General features: G+C 43.7%; 1 protein-coding gene and 1 long non-coding RNA gene across 2 annotated transcripts in view; both read left to right on the top strand.

The window, feature by feature from the left end:
* Positions 1–18,601, top strand: part of LOC310873380 (rho guanine nucleotide exchange factor 9-like) — a 42,028-nt gene extending 23,427 nt beyond the window's left edge. The window contains exons 7-10 of the mRNA XM_083785750.1: positions 379–510; positions 7,830–8,073; positions 12,129–12,197; positions 17,631–18,601. Of these exons, the coding sequence (XP_083641876.1) occupies positions 379–510; positions 7,830–8,073; positions 12,129–12,197; positions 17,631–17,806 (621 nt within the window). The 3' untranslated portion in view covers positions 17,807–18,601. The remainder of the gene's footprint in view (positions 1–378; positions 511–7,829; positions 8,074–12,128; positions 12,198–17,630) is intronic.
* Positions 18,602–19,248: 647 nt separating this feature from the next.
* Positions 19,249–24,964, top strand: LOC310873268. The gene is made up of 2 exons (XR_014570478.1): positions 19,249–23,621; positions 23,876–24,964. It is a non-coding gene; the product is annotated as an uncharacterized lncRNA (long non-coding RNA).
* Positions 24,965–26,274: the final 1,310 nt, after the last annotated feature.

Genomic DNA, 26,274 nt, shown 5'->3' with positions numbered 1-26,274 from the left:
ATTAACCCATTCTGACCGGGCACCCATTTTGGTGTCAGCTTCATGTTATGCTTTAGCTATTTAAAAATAGCAGATCTACAAGCTCATATCGCGCCACCAAGTGGCGCGATACGAGCTTGTAGGTCTGCTATTTTTGAAAAATCGAAGAGCGACTGACATTTTTAGAATCTGATCTCAGGTCAGAATGGGTTCATCAGACCAGTGTGTGTCCGGCGGAAAACCTCGTATGAATCTGATCTCAGGTCAGAATGGGTTAAATACTCAGGTGGGGGGCTTTTGATGGAGGTTATATATACATTTTGCATACAGTAAATAACAATAATATTTAAGCACAAAACCATTGTGTGTGTGTGTGTGTGTGTGTGTGTGCGCGCGCAGGGTGACGACATCTTGGACAGGAGTTCAGAACTGATCTACACGGGAGAAATGTCGTGGATCTATCAGCCCTACGGACGCAGTCAGCAACGGATCTTCTTCCTGTTTGACCACCAGCTGGTCCTTTGCAAGAAGGTAGGCCTTCTGTCTGTCTGTCTGTCTGTCTGTCTTGTCTTGTCTGTCTTGTCTGTCTTGTCTGTTTTGTCTGTCTTGTCTGTCTTGTCTGTCTGTCTGTCTGTCTGTCTGTCTGTCTGTCTGTCTGTCTGTCTGTCTGTCTGTCTGTCTGTCTGTCTGTCTGTCTGTCTGTCTGTCTGTCTGTCTGTCTGTCTGTCTGTCTGTCTGTCTGTCTGTCTGTCTTGTCTGTCTTGTCTTGTCTTGTCTTGTCTTGTCTTGTCTTGTCTTGTCTGTCTTGTCTGTCTGTCTGTCTGTCTGTCTGTCTGTCTGTCTGTCTGTCTGTCTGTCTGTCTGTCTGTCTGTCTGTCTGTCTGTCTGTCTGTCTGTCTGTCTGTCTGTCTGTCTGTCTGTCTGTCTGTCTGTCTGTCTGTCTGTCTGTCTGTCTGTCTGTCTGTCTGTCTGTCTGTCTGTCTGTCTGTCTGTCTGTCTGTCTGTCTGTCTGTCTGTCTGTCTGCCTGCCTGCCTGCCTGCCTGCCTGCCTGCCTGCCTGCCTGCCTGTCTGTCTGTCTGTCTGTCTGTCTGTCTGTCTGTCTGTCTGTCTGTCTGTCTTACGTTCTCTCTCACTGTGTCTCTCTCCATCTGCCATTCCCTACAGGGCAGAGAGCAACAGCAGTTTGGTTGAGCCAGAAATAAATAACTGAGGGAAATGATGTAGACATAAGGCAGTGCAGGCAGGTGCTCTATGGCACTGGGTTTGCTCCATCCCTCGTCTCTCTCTCTCGTCCACATATTGAGCTGATCCCCTCTGCCTCTCTCTCTCTCTCTCTCTCTCTCTCTCCTTCTGTCGATGTCTGACTCTTCCCTTCTTGAAGCTTATAGACAATGACGGAGTATAGGCAGGGACGCTGAGTGAAACAAAACAATCCTGCATATGCTCAATCAACGAGGAAGTATATAACTATAGCTAAATCGGTGGTGCATTTCGATGTGCATTATAGTGATTTCGCGGGCCGACCCGTTCCCCCCCGCAGGTCCCGCGGGTCGACCCGCGGGGCGGGCAGACGGCTCAAGGTTTTCAGCGCAATTATCGCGGGGCGAGGCCCAGGCCGTAGCGTAACGGTCTGGGCACCGGACTGGTGATCCAGTCGTGGTGTGCCGCGGGTTCGACTCCCGGACCCGACACGGCCTTTACCGCATGTCATCCCCCATCTCTCTCCAGTTTCCTGTCAGCCTACTATCTGTCCCTTACAAAAATCAATAAAAGGCGTAAGCCGCAAAAAAAATATCTTAAAAAATATATATATATATATCGCGGGGCGATATGGCGTGAGTATATAGGTCTGACAACAATTGGAACTATTGGAACAACAATTATGAACGAAATGCATGCACAGATGTAAATTGACGGGGAAATGGCCCGGTCCCCCCTCCCCTCCCCTCTCTCTCTCTCTCCCCTCTCTCGAAAGCAATTGAACGGACTGCTGGGTGTTGGAAAGCCGGTCGGTATAGGCTACTTTTTGTTTTTGCGGGTCGAGGGGTTGGTGGCTCAGATTAATATATTGTTTTGTGGGACGGGTTGGCTCCCGTGCGGCGGGGCGCGGCTTATGGTTATGAAACCATAGGTGAGAGTAGGAACGAAGATTGCTCGGTAGACTGAGAGCTTTGCCTTCTAGCTCTGTGTGTGTGTGTGTGTGTGTGTGCGCGCGCGGGGGGGAGCTAGGGGGACTTGCGAAAAGGCATTACGACTCCCCCACAACCTCGCCGACGTGCCGGGAAGGCATTGCGTAATCTGAAATACACTCTGTGTGCTTTTTGGACGAGACCTGTCCAAGCACTGAGTGCTCGTCTCTAAATGGGGCTGTGTTACTTTGTGGCCCTAATGCACCGACTCCACCGAGGCTGTAGTGTCCTGTCAGAGGAAGCTTTATGCTTGGATAGGCTCAGCAATATACACACGCACACGCACACACACACACACACACACACACACACACACGCACACGCGCACACACACATGCAAATGCATGCACACAGCTCATACTCGGAGAGATACACGTGCATGAGCTAACGAACGCACGCACGCACGCACGCACAGATGATTACTTAATCTCTTGTATCTCGTGTGTGTACTGTACACAACAACACCCCATGCACAAACGCGCGCGCACACGCAAGCACACAGAAACGCACACACAAGCACGCATGCGCACACACACACACACAAACACACTCATGTGCTTTCCCTATCCTGCTCTGCCTCCACTCCGTTATCTGCCCTGAACATCTACAGTGCACAGCGTCAGGAACGCGTGTACGGTAACAGTATATGTATGTCCGTCTGTTTTTGTTTACCACAACAACGTGTTGTGGTACGATTCTGTAAATGTCTCCTGAATCCTGACAGTTTTCTGAAAAAGCCATGTTTCCACATGTCAGTCGTTCTTCGACTTTTCAAAAATAGCAGACCTATACAAGCTCGTAGCGCGCCACTCGGTGGCGCGCTACGAGCTTGTATAGGTCTGCTATTTTTCAATAGCTAAAGCATAGCATAATGCTAACGCCAAAAGGGGTTCCCGCCCCCAAAATGGGTTAACATGGGCCTTATGGCCCGCCTCGCCTATACCTTTCTCCCCGCCCTCATGGCCCCGCTCGGAAGAGGCGAGGGGCCGCCCGCCCGCCCGCCCGCCCGCGCGAGACACACTTCATTATGAAGCCCACGTCTTCCCCTCGGCGGGGTCGTACCTCGGTGCAACGCCGCGCGCATAGCGGCTGCCCCGTGGCCATGTTTGTAAAGCGTGTATGTATAGCGTGTCGGCCTTCCTCCTTCCTCTCATCCTCTCTTATCTATAGCACCTGGAGACGCGGAACCGCATCTCTGCACGCTCGTTAGCGCGCCGCAGGGCTTGGATTATTATTTGTCCTTTTTCTTTTTCCTTTCCTCTTCTCAAACCAGTGGTCCGGGGACCACCTAGTGGTCCTTGAGGAGGTTCTTTTATAGATCTTTAACTCTAGAGAGTGTGAAATGATGGTTTAATTTGACGCGCTCAAGAGTGAAGTTATTGTTAAACATCTGCGTTACTTAGTTAACCCATTTTGACCTGAGATGACCTAAAAATGTTCTTCTACATCCTGACAGTTTTCTGAAAAAGCTACGTTTCTATGTCAGTCTTTCTTCGGGTTTTTCAAAAATAGCAGACCTACAAGCTCATTTAGCTCTTTTACCATCAGGGCGACGGTACATGGTACCTTCCCCGCAGGCTATAGAGGGCCTCAAGATCGTTTGTATCCCATAAGTATTGGACTTATGAACAAACAGGCCCCGTCTCAGTTCCGTGCATAATGTGTGATGTGATGCCTCTTGGAACTATGACTGGTGGCCTTCTGTTGGCACTGTTTCTTTATTGTCTATGTACTGTGTGATCTGTTTGTTTGCATGTTTTATGTATATCCTGACCTGATGACTGCTGTGCACAAAATTAATTTCCGAAAGGACAAATAAAGTATACAGTGTGGAAGTCTTGGGGGCTGAGAGGGCTCAAATACTGAATAAATGATGGACCTTGATATGCAAAAGGTTGAAAATCACTGTTCTAAACCATGAGACGAGATGTACACATTATAACGCCATCCTTTATTGATTGATTGATTGGAAACTTGATTGGAAATCCATCCAAACGGATACAGACACAAGAAAGTGTTATAGATCAGTGATTCTCTACTGTTTAAATGTCAAGGGCTCGCATCAGTTTGACGTGCATTAGGCAACCACGCCCCCCTTTTTGATTCATGATATTTTATCTCTGGGACCCTAAAAGTATTCTAATCCATACGCTAAAATCCTCAGTGTTCATTTCACTCTCAGAGTGTGTACCGATTGAACCAAATGGACCTGTCTCTCGTCTACAGTCCAACACTGAAGTTTGGCCAAGCAGGGGTATATAGGGCATTCATTTTATCCTCCAAAAGAAGTTTAAATATGGAGCTGTGGGGTTTATCTGCTGAACATTATGCTAACGTTTGTTGTTTGGACGACAAACGTGACCCGTTTTCAACCTCGGATAAATGTTTCCGTCTTTATCTGATCCTGGAGTCTCACTTCTACTACTATCTTGTAAGCTGTACATTATTAACCCATTCTGACCTGAGATCAGATTCATACGAGGTTTCCGCTGGACACACACTGGTCTGACGAACCCATTCTGACCTGAGATCAGATTCTAGAAATGTCAGTCGCTCTTCGATTTTTCAAAAAATAGCAGACCTACAAGCTCGTATCGCGCCACTCGGTGGCGCGATATGAGCTTGTAGATCTGCTATTTTTCAATAGCTAAAGCATGACATGATGCCGACACCAAAATGGGTGCCCGGTCAGAATGGGTTAAAGGACCACTTCACCACTTTTCAACTTACCTTCAATTCATATATAATTGGTCCTCACGAATGTTCATGATAAAATGCCACTATTTTTTTTCCTATACTCTGTCTATGTTCAGAAACCCGTCCACCAGTGACACCATCGATGCAGGGAATCCAAGCTAATAAAAACGGCAGACTTTCTTATTCCTGAAGAAGTTGCAATACGATAATAGATAGATAGATAGATCTTTATTTGTCATTGCAACGTGTACAACAAAATTAAAAGTGCCAACCAATCAGTGCATCATATCCAGTGTTGTGACTAACGCCCTTACATCGCGTTACGTTACATAACGTAACTACCATTTGCAGTAACTTGTAACCTATAACGCTTTACATTTCCCCATTCCATAACGGCCTTATAGTTATTGTGCGAGCGTTACCCGCGTTATGGCGTTATTGTCAACTTATGTGATCAGTGAAAAGTCTCGCAGCTCCGTGAGTCTATCATACAGGCGTCTCTATGCTGCTGACTGCAGTGCAGAGACTAGAGAGCGCTCTCTGTGTTGACAGTTTCGTTTGTGCAGTCATACTATAGCCTCTCAGCCCACATGGCTTGATACACCCTAACATGATAAAAGCACGTCGCAGAAGAGGTCATTGATTGGCTAACGTAGGGCCAGATTTCAGGGTAAGCCAATCAGAGACAGTCTACAGGGTGGGTGGGCTTACTGGCTGTCGTAAACAGTAACACATTTAGTCACAGACACACAAACCCTTACAATTTACAATTTACAATTTAGGTATTTAGCAGACGCTCTTAATCCAGAGCGACTTACATTTAAGCAAGAACAAAAGCATGGGAATACATCACATAAAAGCATTTATCATGAAACATGCGTAAGCTAAGAAAGTAACAGTGGAATATCTATATAATGAAACTATACATACACTATACATATAAACTATACATATTTACTACTATGCTATACATATGTACTATGGCGTGCTATGACTATATACAATACAATTATAGTGCTGTCTACATAACATGCTATAAGTCTGTGTCAAATGCTATCTAAGCCAACAGAAATGCTATCTAAGGGGTTAGGGTAAGTGCTATGGGCCATGATGGAGTCTGAAAAGGTGGGTTTTCAGGCTACGGCGGAAGATTGGGAGTGATGCTGCAGTTCTGACTGCAATGGGAAGTGCATTCCACAGTTTTGGAGCCAGAAGGGAGAAGAGTTTGGGACGTGTGGAGCGTTGTCCCGGGGCTTTTAGTGAGGGTACTTCCAGCTTCCCTGCGTTGGCTGATCTGAGTGCGTGGGAGGGTTTGTAGGGTTCAATCATACTTGCAAGATATGGGGGAGCCATACCTTTGGTTGCTTTGAATGCCAGCATCAGAGTTTTGTATTATGTGCGGGCAGCGACCCTTGTAACGCATACGCAGACACTACACAGACAGAAATCGCGGGTTGAACGAAAATCATAATACAGTACCACACGCTAAAATGGCAAATGCGGATCATGACAGCGAGATCGGTTGCTTTGGGGGTTGGAAATATCGATTTTAAATGGCCACAGTAGCATGTCACCAAGAGTCAACTTGACAAAATGATTGCTAGGTAGCCTATGTTGTTGAGGAAATGCTTCCCCTCTCAACGCCGGTGGAGTCTGTTCCTTGGTCAGCAAAATGCCAGTGAAAGCAGGGCCAATGTGCAGAAATACATTTTCCAAATACCTGAACAGTGAATATTCTAAAATGGAAGATGAGCTCAAAAATACATTTGATGAAATAGAATATCTCTATAAAGATGCCTGTCAAAATTCCTGAACATGTTTTATTGTTCCACTACATTTCATAATGTAATGTCTTTTAAATCGTTTTTTATATTATTATTATTTAAAGTAAAGTAGAGTAGAGTAAAGTAGTTACTTTCATAATTTAATGTAAAGTAAAGTAACAAATTACTTTTTTAGATAAGTAACGATAACTATAATTCCTTACTTTTTAAAAGTAACTTCCCCAACACTGATCATATCACAAAACAACATGAAGCTAAAACAAAACACACATGACTTCCTGTTATTGCACAACCCCTGTAGCACTAATGCACAGAAGCCATCGTTCTCATCATACTATAATTCACCGAATGTCTGTGTGTCTGTCTGTCTGTCTGTCAGAAACAAACACTTATTATCTCCTCAATGCCTGCACCAATCGCTCCCACTTTTCACACAGGCATTGACCATATGAATATGGAGGGCGTAACGGAGCCCTTTTTTCGATTTGACACATTAATTATTAATAATGAATTTATTAGTGAATTAAAAACGCACCGGGCGCAGTACCCCCCGCGGCCACCAGGCAAATATCTCACAACGGGTAAGGGCTAGTGATAATAAAAATCTAAATATATTTAAAAAAATATCTTGTTTAAAAAAAAAATCTACCTAACGAAGATGTCACTGGTGGACGCTTTCTGAACTTCCCACAGCCCTCCTATGAGACACGGACTGAGTCATTATCATTAGTGAGGACCAATTATATATGAAGATATAAGTCTGATTTACAGTAGGCTATATACAAAGCCGACCTTCTACAAGCTCACATCGCCTTACATCACGATTTTTCCGAAGCTTAGAACTGTTTACGGTGCACGACGTGACGCGCAACCAGGCATGGACGACGGTTCAAATCATAATTCCTTCATTTCTCTTACGTCAGAATGCAACAAAAAAAATGCACTGTGGAGATTCGTTCTGTTCTGTTCTGTTGTGTGCGCGTGTGTGTGTGTGTGTGTGTGTGTGTGTGTGTGTGTGTGTGTGTGTGGTCGGGGCCAACAGATGGAGTGAGTTGCATAAGACATATTTTTCAGAACACCTAGGGACGGATGCCTGCAGGCTGACAGCACAGCACACACACACAAACACACACACACACTGACGTCCTCCCCTGCTTCCCCCCCCCCCCCCCCCCGTAGGACCTGATTCGCCGGGACATCCTGTACTATAAGGGGCGTATCGACATGGACCGCTACGAGGTGCGCGACGCCTGCGACGGCCGCGACGACGACTTCAACGTCAGCGTGAAGAACGCCTTCAAGCTGTGCAACAGGGACAGCGAGGAGATCCACATCTTCCTGGCCAAGAAGCTGGAGGAGAAGCTCCGCTGGCTCAGGGCCTTCCACGAGGAGAGGAAGATGGTGCAGGAGGACGAGAAGATCGGTTAGTCCCGCCGCGCGCTCGCTCGTCCACCACACGTCCACGTTTATACGCTGTTGTTGTGGCGTTGTTGTTGTTGTCGTCGTCGTCGGGCAGAAAGCTCTTATCTCCATATTCTAACTTTTTGTGGGTTTTTTTTTTTTTTTCGTAAATTAACGTTCTAGTTCAGGGGTTTTCAACCGGTTGTAAAAAAAATTAAGTATTTTTTTTTTACTTTTTAAAACTTACAGGAGTTCTTACTGTAGGGTGTGTGTGTGTGTGTGATATGAAATGTGAGCTTACCATAATCACAGTAATCCTTAACCCATTCTGACCTGAGATCAGATTCATACGAGGTTTCCACTGGACACACACTGGTCTGATGAACCCATTCTGACCTGAGATCAGATTCTAAAAATGTCAGTCGTTCTTTCGATTTTTTCAAAAATAGCAGACCTACAAGCTCGTAGCGCGCCACTCGGTGGCGCGCTATGAGCTTGTAGATCTGCTATTTTTCAATAGCTAAAGCATAACATGATGCCGACACCAAAATGGGTTCCCGTTCAGAATGGGTTAATCACATTCCATCATATTCAAACAAAAATCACTGTATTTTATTAGATATTATATTTATATTTGAGCTGTTTTCTCCAGCTCCCTGTGGTGCATGAACCCCCCCCCCCCCCCCCCCACCACTATTGTGTGGGGTGGGTCTACGATGTGGTGGTCCCCAGGTTGCTCTTATAGTCAGGATGGTGGTCCCTGGGTCAAAATCTGTTGAAAACCCCTGTTCTAGTTGATACAGCGTCACACAAAAGCATCAAAGGCAGCAGATCTGCAAGCTCGAATGTCGTGGGCACATCATGGCGATCTCAACCTGACAGGGACGATAGTTAAAGGTATATTCAGTGATTTCACTCAAAAAACCTTAGGTTTCGTTTTTGGCTGTGGGACCCAGCCTTTCGTCCAATCAGGATAGAGAGTCAAAAACGAAACCTAAGGTTTTTTGACCCCCAGGGGTTAACTGGGGACAGGGAGGAACTCCTTATATGGCCAGCACACTCTATAGTAGGGAGGATTATCACAACAAAACAAAAAAATAAGTGATATTTGAATTAAGTGAAATCACTGAATATACCTTTAACTGAAACGAAATAATAAAAACTAGAATTGGAAAAAACAGTTTTAGTTATCTGGGGAGGGGAAAAAAATAGTCACAGAAAATGTCCTCAGTTTTAGTCTTTGTCAAAAATCTTAAAAAAAAAATCTAAACATTTTCTAAAAAAAAGGATCTGAAAAGTTAAGAGAAAACTAAATTAAATTAAAGAATCACCACCTGTGTAACATGTCGATTTGCTCAGACACATATGACGCAAATTCTCCATTCATTGGCAAAGGCATTTCATGTTTGTGTTAGGACAAACATATACACTATATAGCTGAATATAGGATGGGGCTATAGCGCCCCTCAAAAACTAAATTCAATATTTAGTTGTTAACATATTTAGTTGTTATTTAGCAATAACCTTGCTCCACCCGCTCCTGCAGAATTTGGAATTTGCTCCTGCCGACTACCGGTATTTGATATTTTGCAAACGCACAGTATTTGCTGCCACTCTGTATGATGCGACGTTGGCAAAAAACCAGAAATGGACTATACGCCCTCACAAAACGGATCATACTAGGTATAGGATGCAGCAGTACTGTGAAGCCAAGGAATGTCGCGCTTTGTTGAGGTGGCGTCAGCCCCTCCAATGTCCAGCTTTTGGTATATGTGTAACCCATAGAGAGAAGACTGTCCCTTCCTTCAAATGGTATGTGTAACCCAAATTTTGTCCTAACACAAACATTTAATGCCATTGACAATGAATGGACAATCTTGAGTGTTTGTGTGAACACAAGCATTGCGTTACGCAGACGTTGACGACGGAGGTGAGATGCACATTGTGATTGGTCGGAATGAGATGATGTATGATGATGTACGATGATAAGAGCCCCTCACTTCACACGGGTGTGATTATTTTTAAAGCCACGATCCGTGTGTTTATGTAGTTCTCTCCTGATATGATTAACCCAATCTGACCTGAGATCAGATTCATACGAGGTTTCCGCCGGGCACACACTGGTCTGATGAACCCATTCTGACCTGAGATCAGATTCTAAAAATGTCAGTCGTTCTTCGATTTTTCAAAAAATAGCAGACCTACAAGCTCGTATCGCGCCACTCGGTGGCGCGATATGAGCTTGTAGATCTGCTATTTTTAAATAGCTAAAGCATAACATGATGCTGACACCAAAATGGGTGCCCGGTCAGAATGGGTTAACTATAATAACCAGCTAGTCACAATCCGGTGCACCGTCTGAAATAACTATTACTAGTTATGTTGTATATGCTATACTCTATACAATACAGATTGGTTATAATAAAGTCAGGCTTATGAAGATTGCCCATTCATTCAATGTTCTGATCAGATCTGGTCATTTCTGGGGGCACGGTGGCACAGTTGGTAGTGCTGTCGCCTCACAGCTAGAAGGTCCTGGGTTCGATTCCCGCTCGGGACGTTGTCGGTACTGGCGGCGTGTTTCCTCCTCCGCGTCATCAGTGCCCATACCCGAAGGCGGGGTTGGCGAAAGGGCTTTTCTGTGTGGAGTTTGCATGTTCTCCCCGTGTCCCCTAGGGTAGGTACCCTCACAAAAAACATGCAGTAATCCTGGTCACTAAACTGCCTACCCCTGGCCAGCCGGGGCGCCTGATGGAGGGGAAAGGAACTGGTTGGAATAACGTGTTCCTTCCACGCGCTACGTCCAACCAGGGAAACTCCCCCCTGTCAGGTGTAAAGGAGCAACTTGGACACTCAGGCATGAAGGAAGCATGAGTTCAAGTCCGTTGCTCTCCCCTTGTCCCCCATATATGGGGACTAGTTTGGTGGAGGGTGTGTAGAGCCCAGGATCACATTAGATGATTGACACAGGGGTGAAAAATGGGTTACAAAAATCGTGGGATAAAAAATATATTTAAGAGATCTGGTCATTTCTATTGAGTTAATCACATCCTGGTCAGGGGCGCCTGACTGGCTGCATGCTTTGCCTCTCGTGTGCAGTATAGCTGGAGGTACCTTCACCAAAAACGCCGGGACAGCACTCCACGCGTCCCAAACCCTTCTGGCTCCAAAACTATATGGAATGCACTTCACATCACAGTCAGAACCGCAGCATCACTCCCAATCTTCCGCCGTAGTCTGAAAACCCACCTCTTCAGACTCCACCATGGCCCGTAGCACTTGCCCTATAGCCTAGCCCCTTATAGATAGCACTTTACGTAGACTTATGGACAGACTTATAGCTCGTTACGTAGACGGCACTAGAATTGCATTTTATGTGGTCATAGCACTTTATAGTACACATGTATATTGTATAATATATAATATAGTATAGTATGTATATAGTTGACATAGATACTCCACTGTTACGTTCTTAGTTCATACATGAGTCATGATAACTACTTTTTATATATGTGATGTATTGCCATGCTTTTGTTTTTGATTAAAGGGACACTTCACCCTTTTTGCAAAAAAATATATGTTAATGACGTTTAGAAGCTTTAGATCACTTTCCTGGGGGTATTTATGTGTGTAATATGTGGTTTTAGTTATTTTAGATTGTAGCAGTGAGCCTGTTGTCTCTGATGTCATGGACACTGGTCTCACTACCTTCCTGGACTACAATTCCCATAATTCTTTGGTGCACTGCTCCTCCTTGTGGATAGGGGGAGAGCTGTCTTACTGAGACAACATGTAGTCCAGGAAGGAAGTGAGCCCAGTGTCCATGACATCAGAGACAACAGGCTCACTGCTATAATCTAAAATATCTAAAACCACATATTACACACATAAAGATCTCCAGGAAAGTGTTCTAAAGCTTCTAAACGTCATTAACATATATTTTTTTTGCAAAAAGGGTGAAGTGTCCCTTTAAATGTAAGTCGCTCTGGATCAAGAGCGTCTGCTATAAATGCCTAAATTGTAAAATTGTAGCTGTTGTCGCCTCTCACAGTCTCAACTCCATCCAATCCAATTCAGGTTTCGAGATCTCAGAGTACCAGAAGCGGCAGGCGGCCATGACGGTGAGAAAGGTGACTAAACAGAAAGGTGAGGCAACACGGAGACAGCAGGTGACTTCCCTTTTCTTCACGTAGACGCTGTGCTCTGTCTTCTCATCGCTGTTTTACTACTCTCAGCCTATATCTCTGCTCACACCACCACGCGCACAATAACACGTGCACATACTGTATAGTATACCTCCGCTTGTTTTTATACGAATGCACCCCGGACTATAGCCGCAGCAACACAGCAGTGCTGCAAAAGGAGCTATATCTATGCCCCAATTTATGCCCCGTCGTAAGACTGAGTCGCACGCCGAAAATATAGCCAATTTACAAGCTCATACGACGTGTGGTGGACATCGACGTGTTTGTGAGTTTGTGTAGATCTGCTATACTGTATGTTCGGTGAGGGACGCCGTCGTGCGGCGACGTATAAGTCATGCTTTTTAAAAGAGAGAAGTGGATTGATGTCTTCACACAGTATATACATTATTATTCATGGCATTTGGTTTTCCTTTGAGTTCAGTGTCCCTTAACGGTGTCAATGATGATGAATCGATTTGCTTTTTGCTAAACAGTTTGTTGAGCATCAATGAAAAGACAGAGGGCTTGTTTTTGCATGCCATTTGACGTTTTTAAAGGACAGTTCTAGTGTGTTTGACATTTGTGGTTCCCGTTCTATTCTCCTTTTCAAAATATTATAATATTTTTGTCCGTTATTAATTGAGCAATCGGGGGGCAGCCATTTTGTGCCAGGACACAGCCATACAGTGTCCTTTCAGACCCACTGAAGTCGCTACTTTCATGTGAAACCTCTTCCACTGCAGTGTTTTTCTCTCTGTGAAAGTTAGCATGATCCGTGTGGGTCTAAATCTTTAATAATAGGAGATGTGCCTTCTCCTGCCGAACTGTATTTTGGTACACGGCTTAGGAAATGATTTTCATATAGCGTCTTTTTTTTTTTTTTTTTTTTGGTGGGTGTTTGAGCCCCTAGACTAACACGCGAGACATTGCAATGGCAACGGCGGTGATAAATGAACAAAAAATTGCATGCCAAATATACCTCGGTGATGGAAGAAAGAAATAAGGTATCAAACAAGTGGGCGGAGAAATTCCAGTCCAGACCTATAGCCTGGATCCAGCCCAAAAGATCCTGCCCACTCTCTTGAGTGGACTGCATCTCTTGAAAGCTAACAGTCTGATAATCAGGCTAGTCCAAACCAGCATATGACAAAGAACTCGCATCTGAAAACCACTAGTATTGTCCTTTAAAAAAAAAAATACATTTTAGTGGTAGGATAGATGTGTCAACATACATTTATCATTACTGATGTTGGTGATTCTCTTCTTGGGGTGATTTTCATGGCACGCATGACCAATGACCATCCATAAATTAATAATAAATTAACCAATTATATACCACTGCTGGAATATTCTCTCTGACGATCCCTGTGTATGTACTCTCAGTGAGGTGTTTGTTTTCTAAGTGCTCTGTGTGCGTGTGCGTGTGCGTGCGTGTGCGTGTGCGCGTATGTGTCTATGTCTGTGTAACATGGCTGGGCACAAGGTGAAGTACTCCTCTTGAATTTCAGATTCATTTTTAGATTTCATCTTCAGAATGAGGGCCATGTTGTATGGACATGGTTTGAGAATGATAAAGGTATATGCATTAGAGTTCCTCCTCTAGAGGTAGTTGCTATACAAGATGCCATGGCAACTGCTATAGCCGATGGGAGCCATTGTGATTGGAGATGGCATTGGAGCATGATGCAGCCACAGTCGAAATCTGTCTTTTTTACCAGTGTTATCTTGTCTTATCCCCAAGATACACATGGTCTATATACACCACGACCCAAATAAATCCAATCCCTTCCTCTCAAAACCCAAAACGGTGTTTAAGAAAAAAGACCCCCCGACAAAAGACACCGGGCCCTACTTTAGACAAACTATGGCACAAGGTGGCGCATGGTGTATATAAATAACGTAATAAAGTATGGTGTTCGGTATACAAAGGGGGATAAGGGCGTAACATGAATTAGACCAGTTGCGCCAGATTTTCACAATAAAAAAAATAAATAGCAGACCTACAAGCTCGTAGCGCGCCACTCGGTGGCGTGCTATGAGCTTGTAGATCTGCTATTTTTCAATAGCTAAATTATAACATGATGTTTAAAACACCAAAAGGGGTTCCCTATAGTGTCCCTATTCTGGAGCAAATGTTTGACCAATAAGAGATTTAGTGCAGAGGAAAATAGGGGGTTAAAGTTTAAGCGCTTACTGAGTTTACCGTGCAATAATCAGATACACTTTCAGTAAGTGATTAGAAGCCAGGTGCGCCTGCACTATTTAAATACTGAACGAGAAACTTCAAAGGACCTGCTCTGAGGATCTGCTGTTTCGCAACGTCAAAGCGCGCATTGGCCATCTACAGGAGCAGCATTACTAATGTGATACAATGATGTAAGCGAGATATACTATCGCAAATCATGCTTGTTTTGACCCAAAAAGAAGAATCCTAGATATTAGCGTTCAAAAAAGCTACCCTAACCCTAAACCCTAACCCCATAGACAGCATAAGCCAGTGGATATTTAAAATAAAAATCTCACCGCACCGGAACCGGAAGTGTTATGAGTGTAGTCAGTGGATCACCGTAATTAATTGATATTTAAAAAAAAGGCGTGATAGGGCATCATCGGCTGGGAGGTTCATATTAATACATACGGCGTAAAAAGGCCAACATACTCTTAATAACTTAGTTATTAGGATATATATTTTATTTAAACCACCTCTAGTGGGAAGAAATGTGTATCATGCATGCCGTGGAAATATACTTCTAATCAGTGTTTCTAGATTGCAAAAAATATGGACAAAATTCTATTTAGCCATCTGCAAAATAATAGCTTTCTTCACCAATGTCTTCATAAAGGTGTCTTCTAACAACTCTCAATTACTTCCAATCCAACTACTCTGGGAAACTTTGTGGGAGCCAATCCAAGTTGAGAAGGCCTGGTGTGAATAACTGGACATTTTGGCCAATATGAGCTTGTTGTAGTAAGAAATGACAATTTTTGATAATTGGCCATGCCTACTTTTCAGGGGGCCTATCCATCATTGTGGTGGCCATAATTAAATATCACTTTTTTGTTGAGTTTTTAAATTTATATTCTTAGGCTTCCTAACTGAAAATGGGTATAATTTGGCATTGACTCAGTAACTTCAACCTCAGTACTGAGTCTCTCAGCAATGCCATCTACATTATTGAACGTGAGGGTCGTTTAGAATTTAGAAATGTTCCTGATCTATATAGGCAAACTGGAGGAGCTGGTGGTGGACTGCGTTAAACTTTAGACGAGGTCAGAAATCAATCCTCTTTCTGAGTGTTCCCAGTCCAGGAGGCATCCTTTGGTTAGACATAGCATTGGTTAGACATGAGGTTTGTGAGGGGTGTGTTAAGACGACCGGATTAAGATTGGTGTGAGAGAGAGAGAGAGAGAGAGAGAGAGAGATAGATAGATACGAAATCTGCTAAAATGAAAATAGTAAAATACCTAAAACATAATTCAAGATTTTCCATAATCATCTAAACAAAAAAAAACATTTCATTTTCGATTTCTTCCAAATCACACAAAATCCTCATCAGGAGTAGCAATGAATCTGCATGTTTCTATAGCTAATGGTATTAAGGTCCCAGAATGTAACTATATGCACAAAATGATTGTTGACGTTTGGATACATTTTGTGTGACAGGACTATATGGAACTGAATCTTATTATTAGTTTTGGTTTGTACCATAATAAGTCAACAGCCCAAATCTCTTTATATTATAAGGAACATATAATTCTGCATTTCATGAATATTATAGCATAATCCATTAAAATAAATAAATGATGAATTATTCATAAATTAAAAAGAATATATACTTTATTGGCCCGGGGGTAACCATTAGAAATGTCCCAGTTAAAAGCATTTTTGGTTAGTCTGTCGTTGGACATACTAACAAGCCTATTCAAGTCAATGTATAAGTAGCCTCGATACCCAGGCTTTCATTTCGTCTGCGCGGAAGATGAAAGCCTGGAAAAAGCCGTGGGCTGAACCAGTCTAAAAGTGGGAGTCAACCCTTCCGGGTGGGCGTCGCTCTAAATTATGTGACGTAGCGCTGCACTAGGGGGGAGAGGAGGGGCCGGGGGTGACGGACAGATCGATGAGATCCAATCAGGGTGCGCGCATTTCTGAGGCGCGACCCGCCCCTCTAGACCAGAAATGTCTCTGCTTAGGTCAGGCTAATGTATAATTAACGATTCGATAACTACTTCGCTCATTAACTGGGAATGATTATTGCGCTGCACTTTGCGCCGACTTGCGCCGGGTATATATAAGATAGGGCCCACTGTTTTTATTATTTCTCTTCCAAGATGCCATGGCAACTTTTGAATATTTCATCTCCAAATATGTACTTTTATTTCTTTTTTTTTTAAATTATAATAGTATATAGTTGTGATGCTTGTAGACCATAGTGAAATGGCACTGTGAACTGTAGTTTAGTGCATATTAACAGCTTTCTGTTTCTTTGCCACTTTGTCTGGGTGCTATTCAATCAAACGCGTCGTCTGCAAACACAGAAGAACAGTGAATACCTTCATCCAAACGCTTGATCACACTGTATTCCACAGTGGCGTGCACAGACATTTATAGAGGGGCAGGTGCTCAAGTGAAAAAAAAAGGGCACCTTTTTGCAGCGCATTTTGGGGCGGGAACCCATTTTGGTGCTTTTAGCTATTGAAAAATAGCAGATCTACAAGCTCGTAGCGCGCTATTTATTTCTTTATCGAAGAACCACTGACATAGAAACATAGCTTTAGATTGTGGGGGGCCTAAATAATATAGTAGAAGCGTTTTTTTATCAAGATTTGATCAATGTCACCGCATGGTCCACACACTACAAATTAGGGAAAAAAAAGTTTTTTTTCCTTTTCTTTTTTAGCACATTGCCAAAAGGGCAGGGGGTGCTCTAGCACCCCCTAGTGTCTATCTGTGCACGCCACTGGTATTCCACGTGATCCATTGGTTCTCTTGCTTGCCTGCACACAGAGTTTGCCTGAAAAGCACCTTATTATAGTCGGGGCCGTTGTCGTCTCATTCGCTGGAAATGACTTCCTCTTGTCCAACCATTTTCAGCCGTCAACCATTACGACCATAGTGTACCAACGTTTATCACTATGAAGACTCATTTGGCTCTGTGTTTTGTTTGTCTGTGTTTGGTTTTTGTTTGGTTTATTTGTGAACGCATGAGTCGGTGTCGTGCTGTGGTCACGTTCTCTGACGCAAATAATGACCATGTTTCTTCTCTTTCTTGCCACCCACCTCCCCCCCCTCTCGTCTTCTTCTTCTTTGCTTTGTGTCCAATCTACGCTGCCTTACTCCCCTCCTCCTCCCCCTCCCCCTCCTCCCCTCTCGCTCTCCTGCACCTTTGCCCTCCAGGTGTAAACAGGTGCACGCCCCCCTCATACCCGCCCCCCCAGGACCCCCTCTCGGCGGGGCAGTATGAGGTGACGGAGGACATGGCACAGGCAGAGCTTTATGAATACAGTCAATCCAAAAGGCACCAGGCTCCGTTCTGGCATAATTTTAGTCGATTAGCTCCATTTAAGAAATAAGAGACACAAACACAACACAAACAGACTCCGCTGAAGGAACAGCTATTTTTTTCTTAGAAGCACTAAAAAGCATCGGATGATCCTGTCCCACGATGAAGAAAATTAAAAACCACACACACACGCACACGCACACACACACACACACATGCACGCGCGCACACACACACACACACACACACACGCACACACACACACACACACACACACAAAACACCAGAGACTCTGGAGTTTAAAAAAACAAAAACAAGGACCAACGTCAATACGGAGAGTCACGTGGTTAGTCGACCCCAAGAGGACTATATGACCGAAGACTTGGATTTAAAAACAAACAAACATTATGAGAACGTTCACACTCACCTGTATGTTACAGTAAGTAACGTTCTTAGTTATTCATGCTTTTTTTTGTCCCACTGACTGCGGATCCTGCGCTAAAAAAACGACCCACAACTGTCCGAATGTCCCCGGAAGGTATTCACTTTTTTGTTTCATGGCTTTCATTTTAACCACATCTTTAACACAAACACACACACACGTACACACACGTACACACACGTACACACACACACACACACACGTACACACACACACACACACGCACACACACGATCGTTTCCTAGTGGGGTATGTATGTACACTGTATGACTGTGTCCAAAAAGTCGAGAGATGATGATGATGATGATGATGTGCTGTGCTGCTATATGTGAGTTTGCTCGTCGGTGTCCTTTTGAACTTGCATCGCTGTGTGATGATATGGAGCTCGTATATAATGACGGGGGCCTGCAGGGATCCGGACCCCCCCCCCCCCCCCCCCTGTGATGTTCTGCTGACAGCGTTATATACCGTCGAGTTGGATCCAGTCTTAACACTGAACACGGACCGTCTGTCTGGACCTCGCCCCTTCCTCTCGGCGAAGTCCGTCACGTCTCCGTTTCCCCCCATGATGCACTACTCTCTCCCACCCTGCTCTGCGTCTCACACGCAGCAGTAGCACTCTCCGTTCTTTAGCCGTATATCTCTCTCTCTCTCTCTCTCTCTCTCTCTCTCTCTCTCTCGCCATCATTCCTGCCCACCTGCCTCCTCCTCCTCCTCCTCCTCCTCCTCCTCTGTGAGTCACTTCTTCCCGCCAGAAGAAGAAGAAGAAGAAGTCTCGTCCGCTTTGGAAGTATGCCATTAGCCATGTCATGATGGGGTCCAGCCAGGGGAGCAAATCGATAGCCATTATCATCAGTGGAACGTTAACATCCTTTTTTTTGTGTGACAGGGGGTATATATTCATATCCTGTAGCAGTCATATATTGGGAACCCGGCCCCGAGAGCTCTCTCTCTATTTCCCATGAAACGGCCATGAATGCGTAGATAGGCAGGTTGCCCTCCACCACGGCGCCGAAGCCCCTCCCTCACACTCCCCTGAGACCCCCCCCCCCCCCCCCCCCCCTCCTGTAGCACTGTGCCGGCTCCTCATTGGGTATTCGGACGAGAGCGCCCCCATGCAGCGGCTCCAGCCTACAGGAATCCACCGAGAGCTCGAGGTGAAGTTGATGCATTGGGCCAGACGGGGGGAAAGCAACGCCTGTTCTTTTGGAGTCAGCTGTAAAGAAAGGAAGGACATGTTGTCAGTTGAGTTAACCAATTTTTTGTATCCCGCTCCCGTTCGTAAAACAAAGCACAGCACCAATTTCAGGAAAGAGATTATACGTTTCTGTTATTTGCATCCGAGTGCGCTGCACAAACAGATTCCACGGGGCACACAGATACTATTCTACTTGCATGCGGGCACCGGTGATGAATGAGGAAAAGATTCCCCCCCCCCGACCCGAAATGAGCTGAAAGGCTATATGTATATGCGGCGAAAGAACCGCTTGAAATTAATCTGGTCTCACAATCAATATTATCATGGGAGCAAACGGGCGAAATGTAAAAGTTATTGAAAGTGTCTGCCAATGCTGTAGCTTAAGCCTGTGGTAGGGGGAGGGGGGTAGGGGGAATGGCTTCATTCTGTAAGTGTGCAGGTTTTTTTTTATCTCTGCCTGGATTGATGCGTCTCTACAAACAACTGCTCCAACCTTGGCATCAGTCATCCATCCATCTATACATCCATCCATCCATCCATCCACCCCTCCCCCGGTCGTCCTTATCTGATCCACTGTGTAGCGCTGCTCTGGCCTTCAGCACCGTGACATTTTGTGTGTGGATTTAACAGTGTTAGAGTGATGCCTGTTCAAATTGGCTTGTTAAATCAACAACGCGCCGGCCGACCCCTCCCCAAGCTGTCGTGTCCAAGCAGACAAGAAGCACTGGAAGACGTTGACGTTTATGGAGGTGTGAGAGAGAGAGAGAGGCCTTCTGCCAGGGAAAACTACTGATTCACTCGTTTTTCTTATAAGGTTGTATTTTTCCTTGTCCCCCAGGCGGAGTTTAAAAGCAGACCGGGGTAACCACGGATCTGTAAACCTATTTTGACCTCAGATTATGGAAGTACATTTATTTTGTGTTTGTGATTTATATCATCTGATGAACTGTACACAGTATGAACAAGTCGTGCAATGTGATATATCATTATATATCTTCACTATTCACCGCAGTGATATGAAAGAGTTATATATTGTTATAATGTCGTTTGTTTTTGCCTTCTTACGGGCCTTATAACCTATTGGAGAGGGAAAAAAATCCAAACAAAAATAAGGAAGGTTAGAATTGCTTTGTCAGTGTGTTTGTTGTCATTTATGTTCTGTTTCAGTAAAGAAAGCTGAGAATGGGGTTGAGTGGGATGGGGTCTAGAGCGGTGGTTCTCAAACGTCTTTATGTCCTGGACCCCCAAATTCTGGCCGTGGACCCCCCCCCCCCCCAAATGGAAAGCAATTTGTGCGGAGGACCCCCGTAAGAGACGATTTGTCAAGATATTTCAAAATGTTTCGAATAGCCGGAAAGAAAAGAAATGTATAAAATGTTGCTCAAGACCCCACTTTGACCCCTTTTCCACCGGTCGGTTCCCAGTGGGAACCGGTTCAGTTCTTTTTGGTTTTTAGTCCATGAGCCAGAGCTCCAAAATTTGTTGGGAAAACTATACCCTATATTAAATTGTTTATAGGATCAATACAAGTAAATTAATAAATGATAGCCCTTCCACAGTAGTAGCTTTATCATATTTTCGACTATTTTGCATATTTTCCTATGCATAATGCCTCATTTGCATATTTCAAAATGTAAAATTTGTAATACAATAATTCATTGTCTTCGTGTAAGTACTCAATTGGGGGAAATTTCATGGTGATAATAATCTAATATAGGTATGGTTTTGCTCCACTCAATTAATAATTAACGTTTCAATTTTGGAGCTTTGGGCTCATGGACTAAAAAAACCCCAAAAAGACCTGAACCTGAACCAACCAGTGGAAAAGGGGCCTTGAAGAGAACCAGTGCTCTAGAGGTCGACTCCCAGTGTGATAGTTTGTGGACGATAACTCCCCTTCGTCTGGGGGCGCAGACAACAGATAACAGACCACCAAACCTCAGGTCCGATTGCACAGAACCCCCACACCCGACCGACCCCCCCTCTCACTACCAAGTATACCAACACACATAGCTGGCATGCAAAAGTATATGTGTGCCGTGGCACATGTATATGCACGCAAGCTCACGCGCATCATTACTCACACACGAAACACGTACGTCACACACACGCGCGCGCACACACACACACACACGCACGTACACACACACACACAGAGGCACATTCTCACATGCACTTGCTGACCTGTTCTGCTGCAGAGAAGAGACGCTATATCTACCAGTGCCTTCTAGCATTCCACTAGTGATTATCTATTCAGTTTCACAGGCAGATTTGAATTAGTCATGTATTCTCCCTCCCTCAGTGTGGACTTGTCTCTCTCTCTCTCTCCTCCTCTCCTCTCCTCTCCGCATCTCTCTCCCCCCCCCCCCCCCCCCTGTCCTCTCTTTCTATCCTATCTCTCTCTCTTTCTGGGAATTCACCTCCCCCAGCGCATGAGATCCACTCAGACAGAAACCCATAAGCGGGACCTTTTTTCCCCCATATACAGTATGAGTAGACACTGTGCAGTGTGACTTAATAACACGTCAATTATGTGCCACCTCATTGTTATACATCGCACTATAGAGTATTATCACTGATGTTATTTTCTTCTTGCACAACGATCGTAAATTCTAATTTCAGACATTTTAGAGATGACTTAGAGATACTTTGTAGTCTATTTAACGGTTATCCACGATACATAATGTTGAGAGAACATTATGATGTAACCTGAATATACATAAGGCGCCGGGTTTTTCTCTGCTCGGTCAACTTTCACATTTTAGAGCTATACGTACGTAACTACGTATTTACGACTACTACGAAACCGAAGGAACAATCATCTATTTTACACTTAGCAGCTAAAACACACTGTAAATACTGTAAAAAGAACAGATCATATATTTGGATATTGGTATTTTTTTCGTTTGGAGACGAATGGCGTACCAGTTCTCGCGTGCGGTAGACCTCAGTAAACAGGTAGATGCATGCTTGTGGCATCCGATATTTTGCATGAGACTTAAAGACGACTTTAGACGGATTGTTTTTGCTTCATTCGCTGCCGATTATGACTCCCAGTACAATCCAGGGTTCCAATTACTAGTGAATCCATAATATGCCGTCTCTCACATGACGGAGTTCTCTGCCGTGTCCGCATCCTGCCCCCTGTTCTCTCAACGCCTGAGTCATACTTCATGCTAAACGCCTGACTTATGATTATCGGAAATAGCCGATCCACTAAAGCTCAGTGGTTCTCAACCTTTATCTGGATCTGGGCCCATGCACTTGAGCGTCTAAAAAAAAAAACGACTTCAACGCGGCCGCCGATGGGTGGGGCTGCGTGTATTTTCAGAGCATTTTTTTTTATCTTAATGATCAATCAAGCGATTGTGTTTCTGCCTTGGATCAGTGGAACTAACGTAGTATACGTCAGAGTAATCTAAGTAAGAGAGTAATGACACTCCCGTTGACTCTCATTGTAACAGTGGAATGCAGGAAGTGCTCATTCTATCTCAATGGAATAGTTCCAGCCGTATAGGAGCAATGTTTGGAACTATCGCCCATAGGCACCCGCTTTGCGGCGAGATCAAAGCGTGTCACCACTCTCTTAATGGATTACTCGTTAGGTTCCTATTTATCAGTATCACTATGGGCACATATTTCTCAAGGTTTTAAAGAAATACTACCATGACATTTATTTATCATGTTTTTTTTTTGTTTTTGTTTTTTTACATATATGGTTTATATTAATGTTATATTATTAAAATGTTTGTGTTTTGCCAATTATTTGGGGGCCCACTTGCAATATCCTCACAGCTGACCAGTGGGCACTAGCTGAGAACCACTGCACTATATATAGCTCACAACGCGTCACGCTGCGATGTGTCGTGAGCTAGTAGTGGTGTCACGCACTGGACATAGCCCATACAAGCTTGTAGATCTGCTATTTCTGGTAAGTGACAGCTGCACATGACTCATTTTAAGTCGGGTATCCCTCTATCACATGGGGATCTTTTATTTGGAGTGTGACTTTGTATAGCTCGCGCCGAATCGAAAGAATGGGCTGTTAAATTCAAAGGCACTGACGCCTCACACTGGTGTCCATATATTCTGTTATTCTAAAAAATGTATAATGTTTCCAATTCCAACCTACTCACCTTCCTACCGCTGGTTATCTTATGGGACGCCATTTACCGCTGAGGCTAAACGGGTATCTACGATGGCATCAGAGAACCAAATAGGGGTGCATGAGCCCAGATGATGGGCGTGTGCATAACCCATTCTGACCTGAGATCAGATTCATACGAGGTTTCCGCCGGACAAACACTGGGTCTGATGAACCCATTCTGACCTGAGATCAGATTCTAAAAAAATGTCAGTCGTTCTTCGATTTTTCAAAAATAGCAGACCTACAAGCTCGTATCGCGCCACTCGGTGGCGCGATATGAGCTTGTAGATCTGCTATTTTTAAATAGCTAAAGCATAACATGATTCTAACACCAAAATGGGTGACCGGTCAGAATGGGATAATATAGATTTGTAGTCGAGCAGAAGAGCTGAACAAAAATGAGAAAAACCTCATGGGATGAGCTAAAAATAAAACCGTAATCCTGAAGACACTCATAATACAGTATACAGTAGGCCTAACATTGCAATTCCTATCATGCTGCAGTCTTAAGCACATTAATGATTCCTTTAGAAGAGTAATGGTTTTGACATTATCAATGATGTCCTTATTTGTATTTATGAAACTGAATAACAATCATTTCCAGTGTTTGTTTTTTTTCTCTCCCCCTTTTCTTTTTTTTTGGTACATACTCTTTATGAACTGTGTGCGCTGCACTGAGAGGCTCTGAAGACATGCAGCTCTCGCTCGGATTTAAAGCAGATTATACTCTTAAGGAATCTTTGCTTTGATCCGTCATTCAAAATCAACCGTATGCACATTTTATCCCACAGCGATTGCTTTTTTTCTTCTTTTTTCTCTCTCCTCTCGATCCAGGGGGCACATGCGGCAGTAATCCCATTTACACACACTAATAGCGCAGCCGCAACATCATTAATTATTAAACGTTATTAGTAGCAAATTTCTTGCAGTTGGCTTTTTTGCAGTTATAGTCCTGCGTTGTTTCGGAACAGTCAGGGTACAATGGAGTTTTTTCACAAAGCCATATTATTCCATGTGGTTTTTCAAGTACAACAAGGCGAATGAAGTCTATGGGATTTATGCTCTATCCATTGTATATTACCATCTAGTTTAAGGTCTGGATTTTAACTCCTACAGAACATTTACTCACATAATATTACACTATCGTTTGGAAATGTCATCATATGCAAAAACCTTTATTTTATTTCTTCCTCGCTGGCCTTTTCGGTTTTGATTTTATTTGTTGTAGAAATTGAAAAACGGAAAAAAAAAAAAAAAACCTGAAAAATAATGCCTATTCAATCCAGAAACTGTGAATGAGAGAGTGGAGATGTCTACTGTATGTACATTATATGTTTTGATGTAATCTGAAGCACTGGGAATATGTTGTATTTCGCTGTAAAAATGAAATCATATCTGATATAGCTGTACTTTTGTTGAAAATAAAACCTCTATATACAGAGCTGTGCCTCCAGGTTTTGTGCTTGTGAGTGCTTGTGAGTGTACGAGTGCCTCTGGGTTTAGTGGTTGTGAGTGTTGAGTACATTGGGTACATTGTGTTGGATTTCCTGTTGTGTGACATCACATCCTGTGTGTAAAGCCCATTTCCTGCACCTGCAGGCTGGCCAGCACACATTTCACCCCCCCCCCCCCCCTCTGGAAGAATGGGCAGACTTCAGTATGTGCAGGTGCCTTTTCCGAGTCAACATTCTTTCACACTGAGCATTCTCAGTTTGCAAAAGGGTTTAGCAAACTGTCAACACCGAACTGAAGCCTGCCAAGTGGCTGTGCTGTAATCAATAAGTCACGATCGAGAGTGAGACTTATAGAAGTATATGTCCTCCCATTCTGCTGCCTAATGTTTTGACTCCCACAGAGTCTGTATTTTGAAAAAATAAAATAATAATAATAAAACGGTAGGCCTATCTCTCTCTCTCTCTCTCTCTCTCTCTCTCTGCATATAGTGTTCATTTAACTCAAAGAAACAACACATCGATCCAGGAGTTGGCTAGACCTCACTCTCGCTGTAACTAATAATATACAAATCAACTCATGTCAGAACATGTGTGATTTGGATTTAATATGCCTCACACACACACACACACACACACACACACACACACACACACACACATGTAGTGGTGTAACTGCATTTGATTCACATCACGTTATTGGATTAGTCAAGGGAAGAACAAACATAATGCAACGATAAGAGCAACATTACATTATTTATTTAATTATTATATTAAGGGAGAGGAGTGACCTCTACAGGAACCAAAAGGAAGTATCTCTCCTCAGGTTTCATAATGCCATTTCATTTAAATTGTCTTGTCCACTCTGGACCTACTGTAAACTATAAGCATATCTGACTGTGTTAATACATGTTTTATTAACACTTAATAAAGTCATAGGTTTACTCAATTCTCTTTTTGAAATGTAGGTAGAGTTAGTTACTAGTCGTTAGTTAAGTATTTTGTGGGAGCCCATCTTAAGTCAGGGCTTTATAAATGAGATAGAAGAAGTAAATATGGTATTGTTGAAACTGTGTTTAGTGTTTACTAATGATTAGTAATGTATGAATAATGTTATACTATGAATTCATCATTAATTCATGTCCCATCTTTAAATGGGTGATGTGTGACATGTGATGTCCCATCACATGTCGGACCTGGGTGACGGCAGACTGCTGGGCGAGCGCTGGTGCTTTGGCATGGGGGGTAGGATCAACTTATATGGAATAAATTATGTACTGGCCATATATGGAGCGTGTCT

Source organism: Protomyctophum parallelum, assembly GCF_964188405.1.
Source record: "Protomyctophum parallelum genome assembly, chromosome: 16".
Lineage (NCBI taxonomy): Eukaryota > Metazoa > Chordata > Actinopteri > Myctophiformes > Myctophidae > Protomyctophum > Protomyctophum parallelum.
This window is presented reverse-complemented; position numbering and strand designations above follow the sequence as displayed.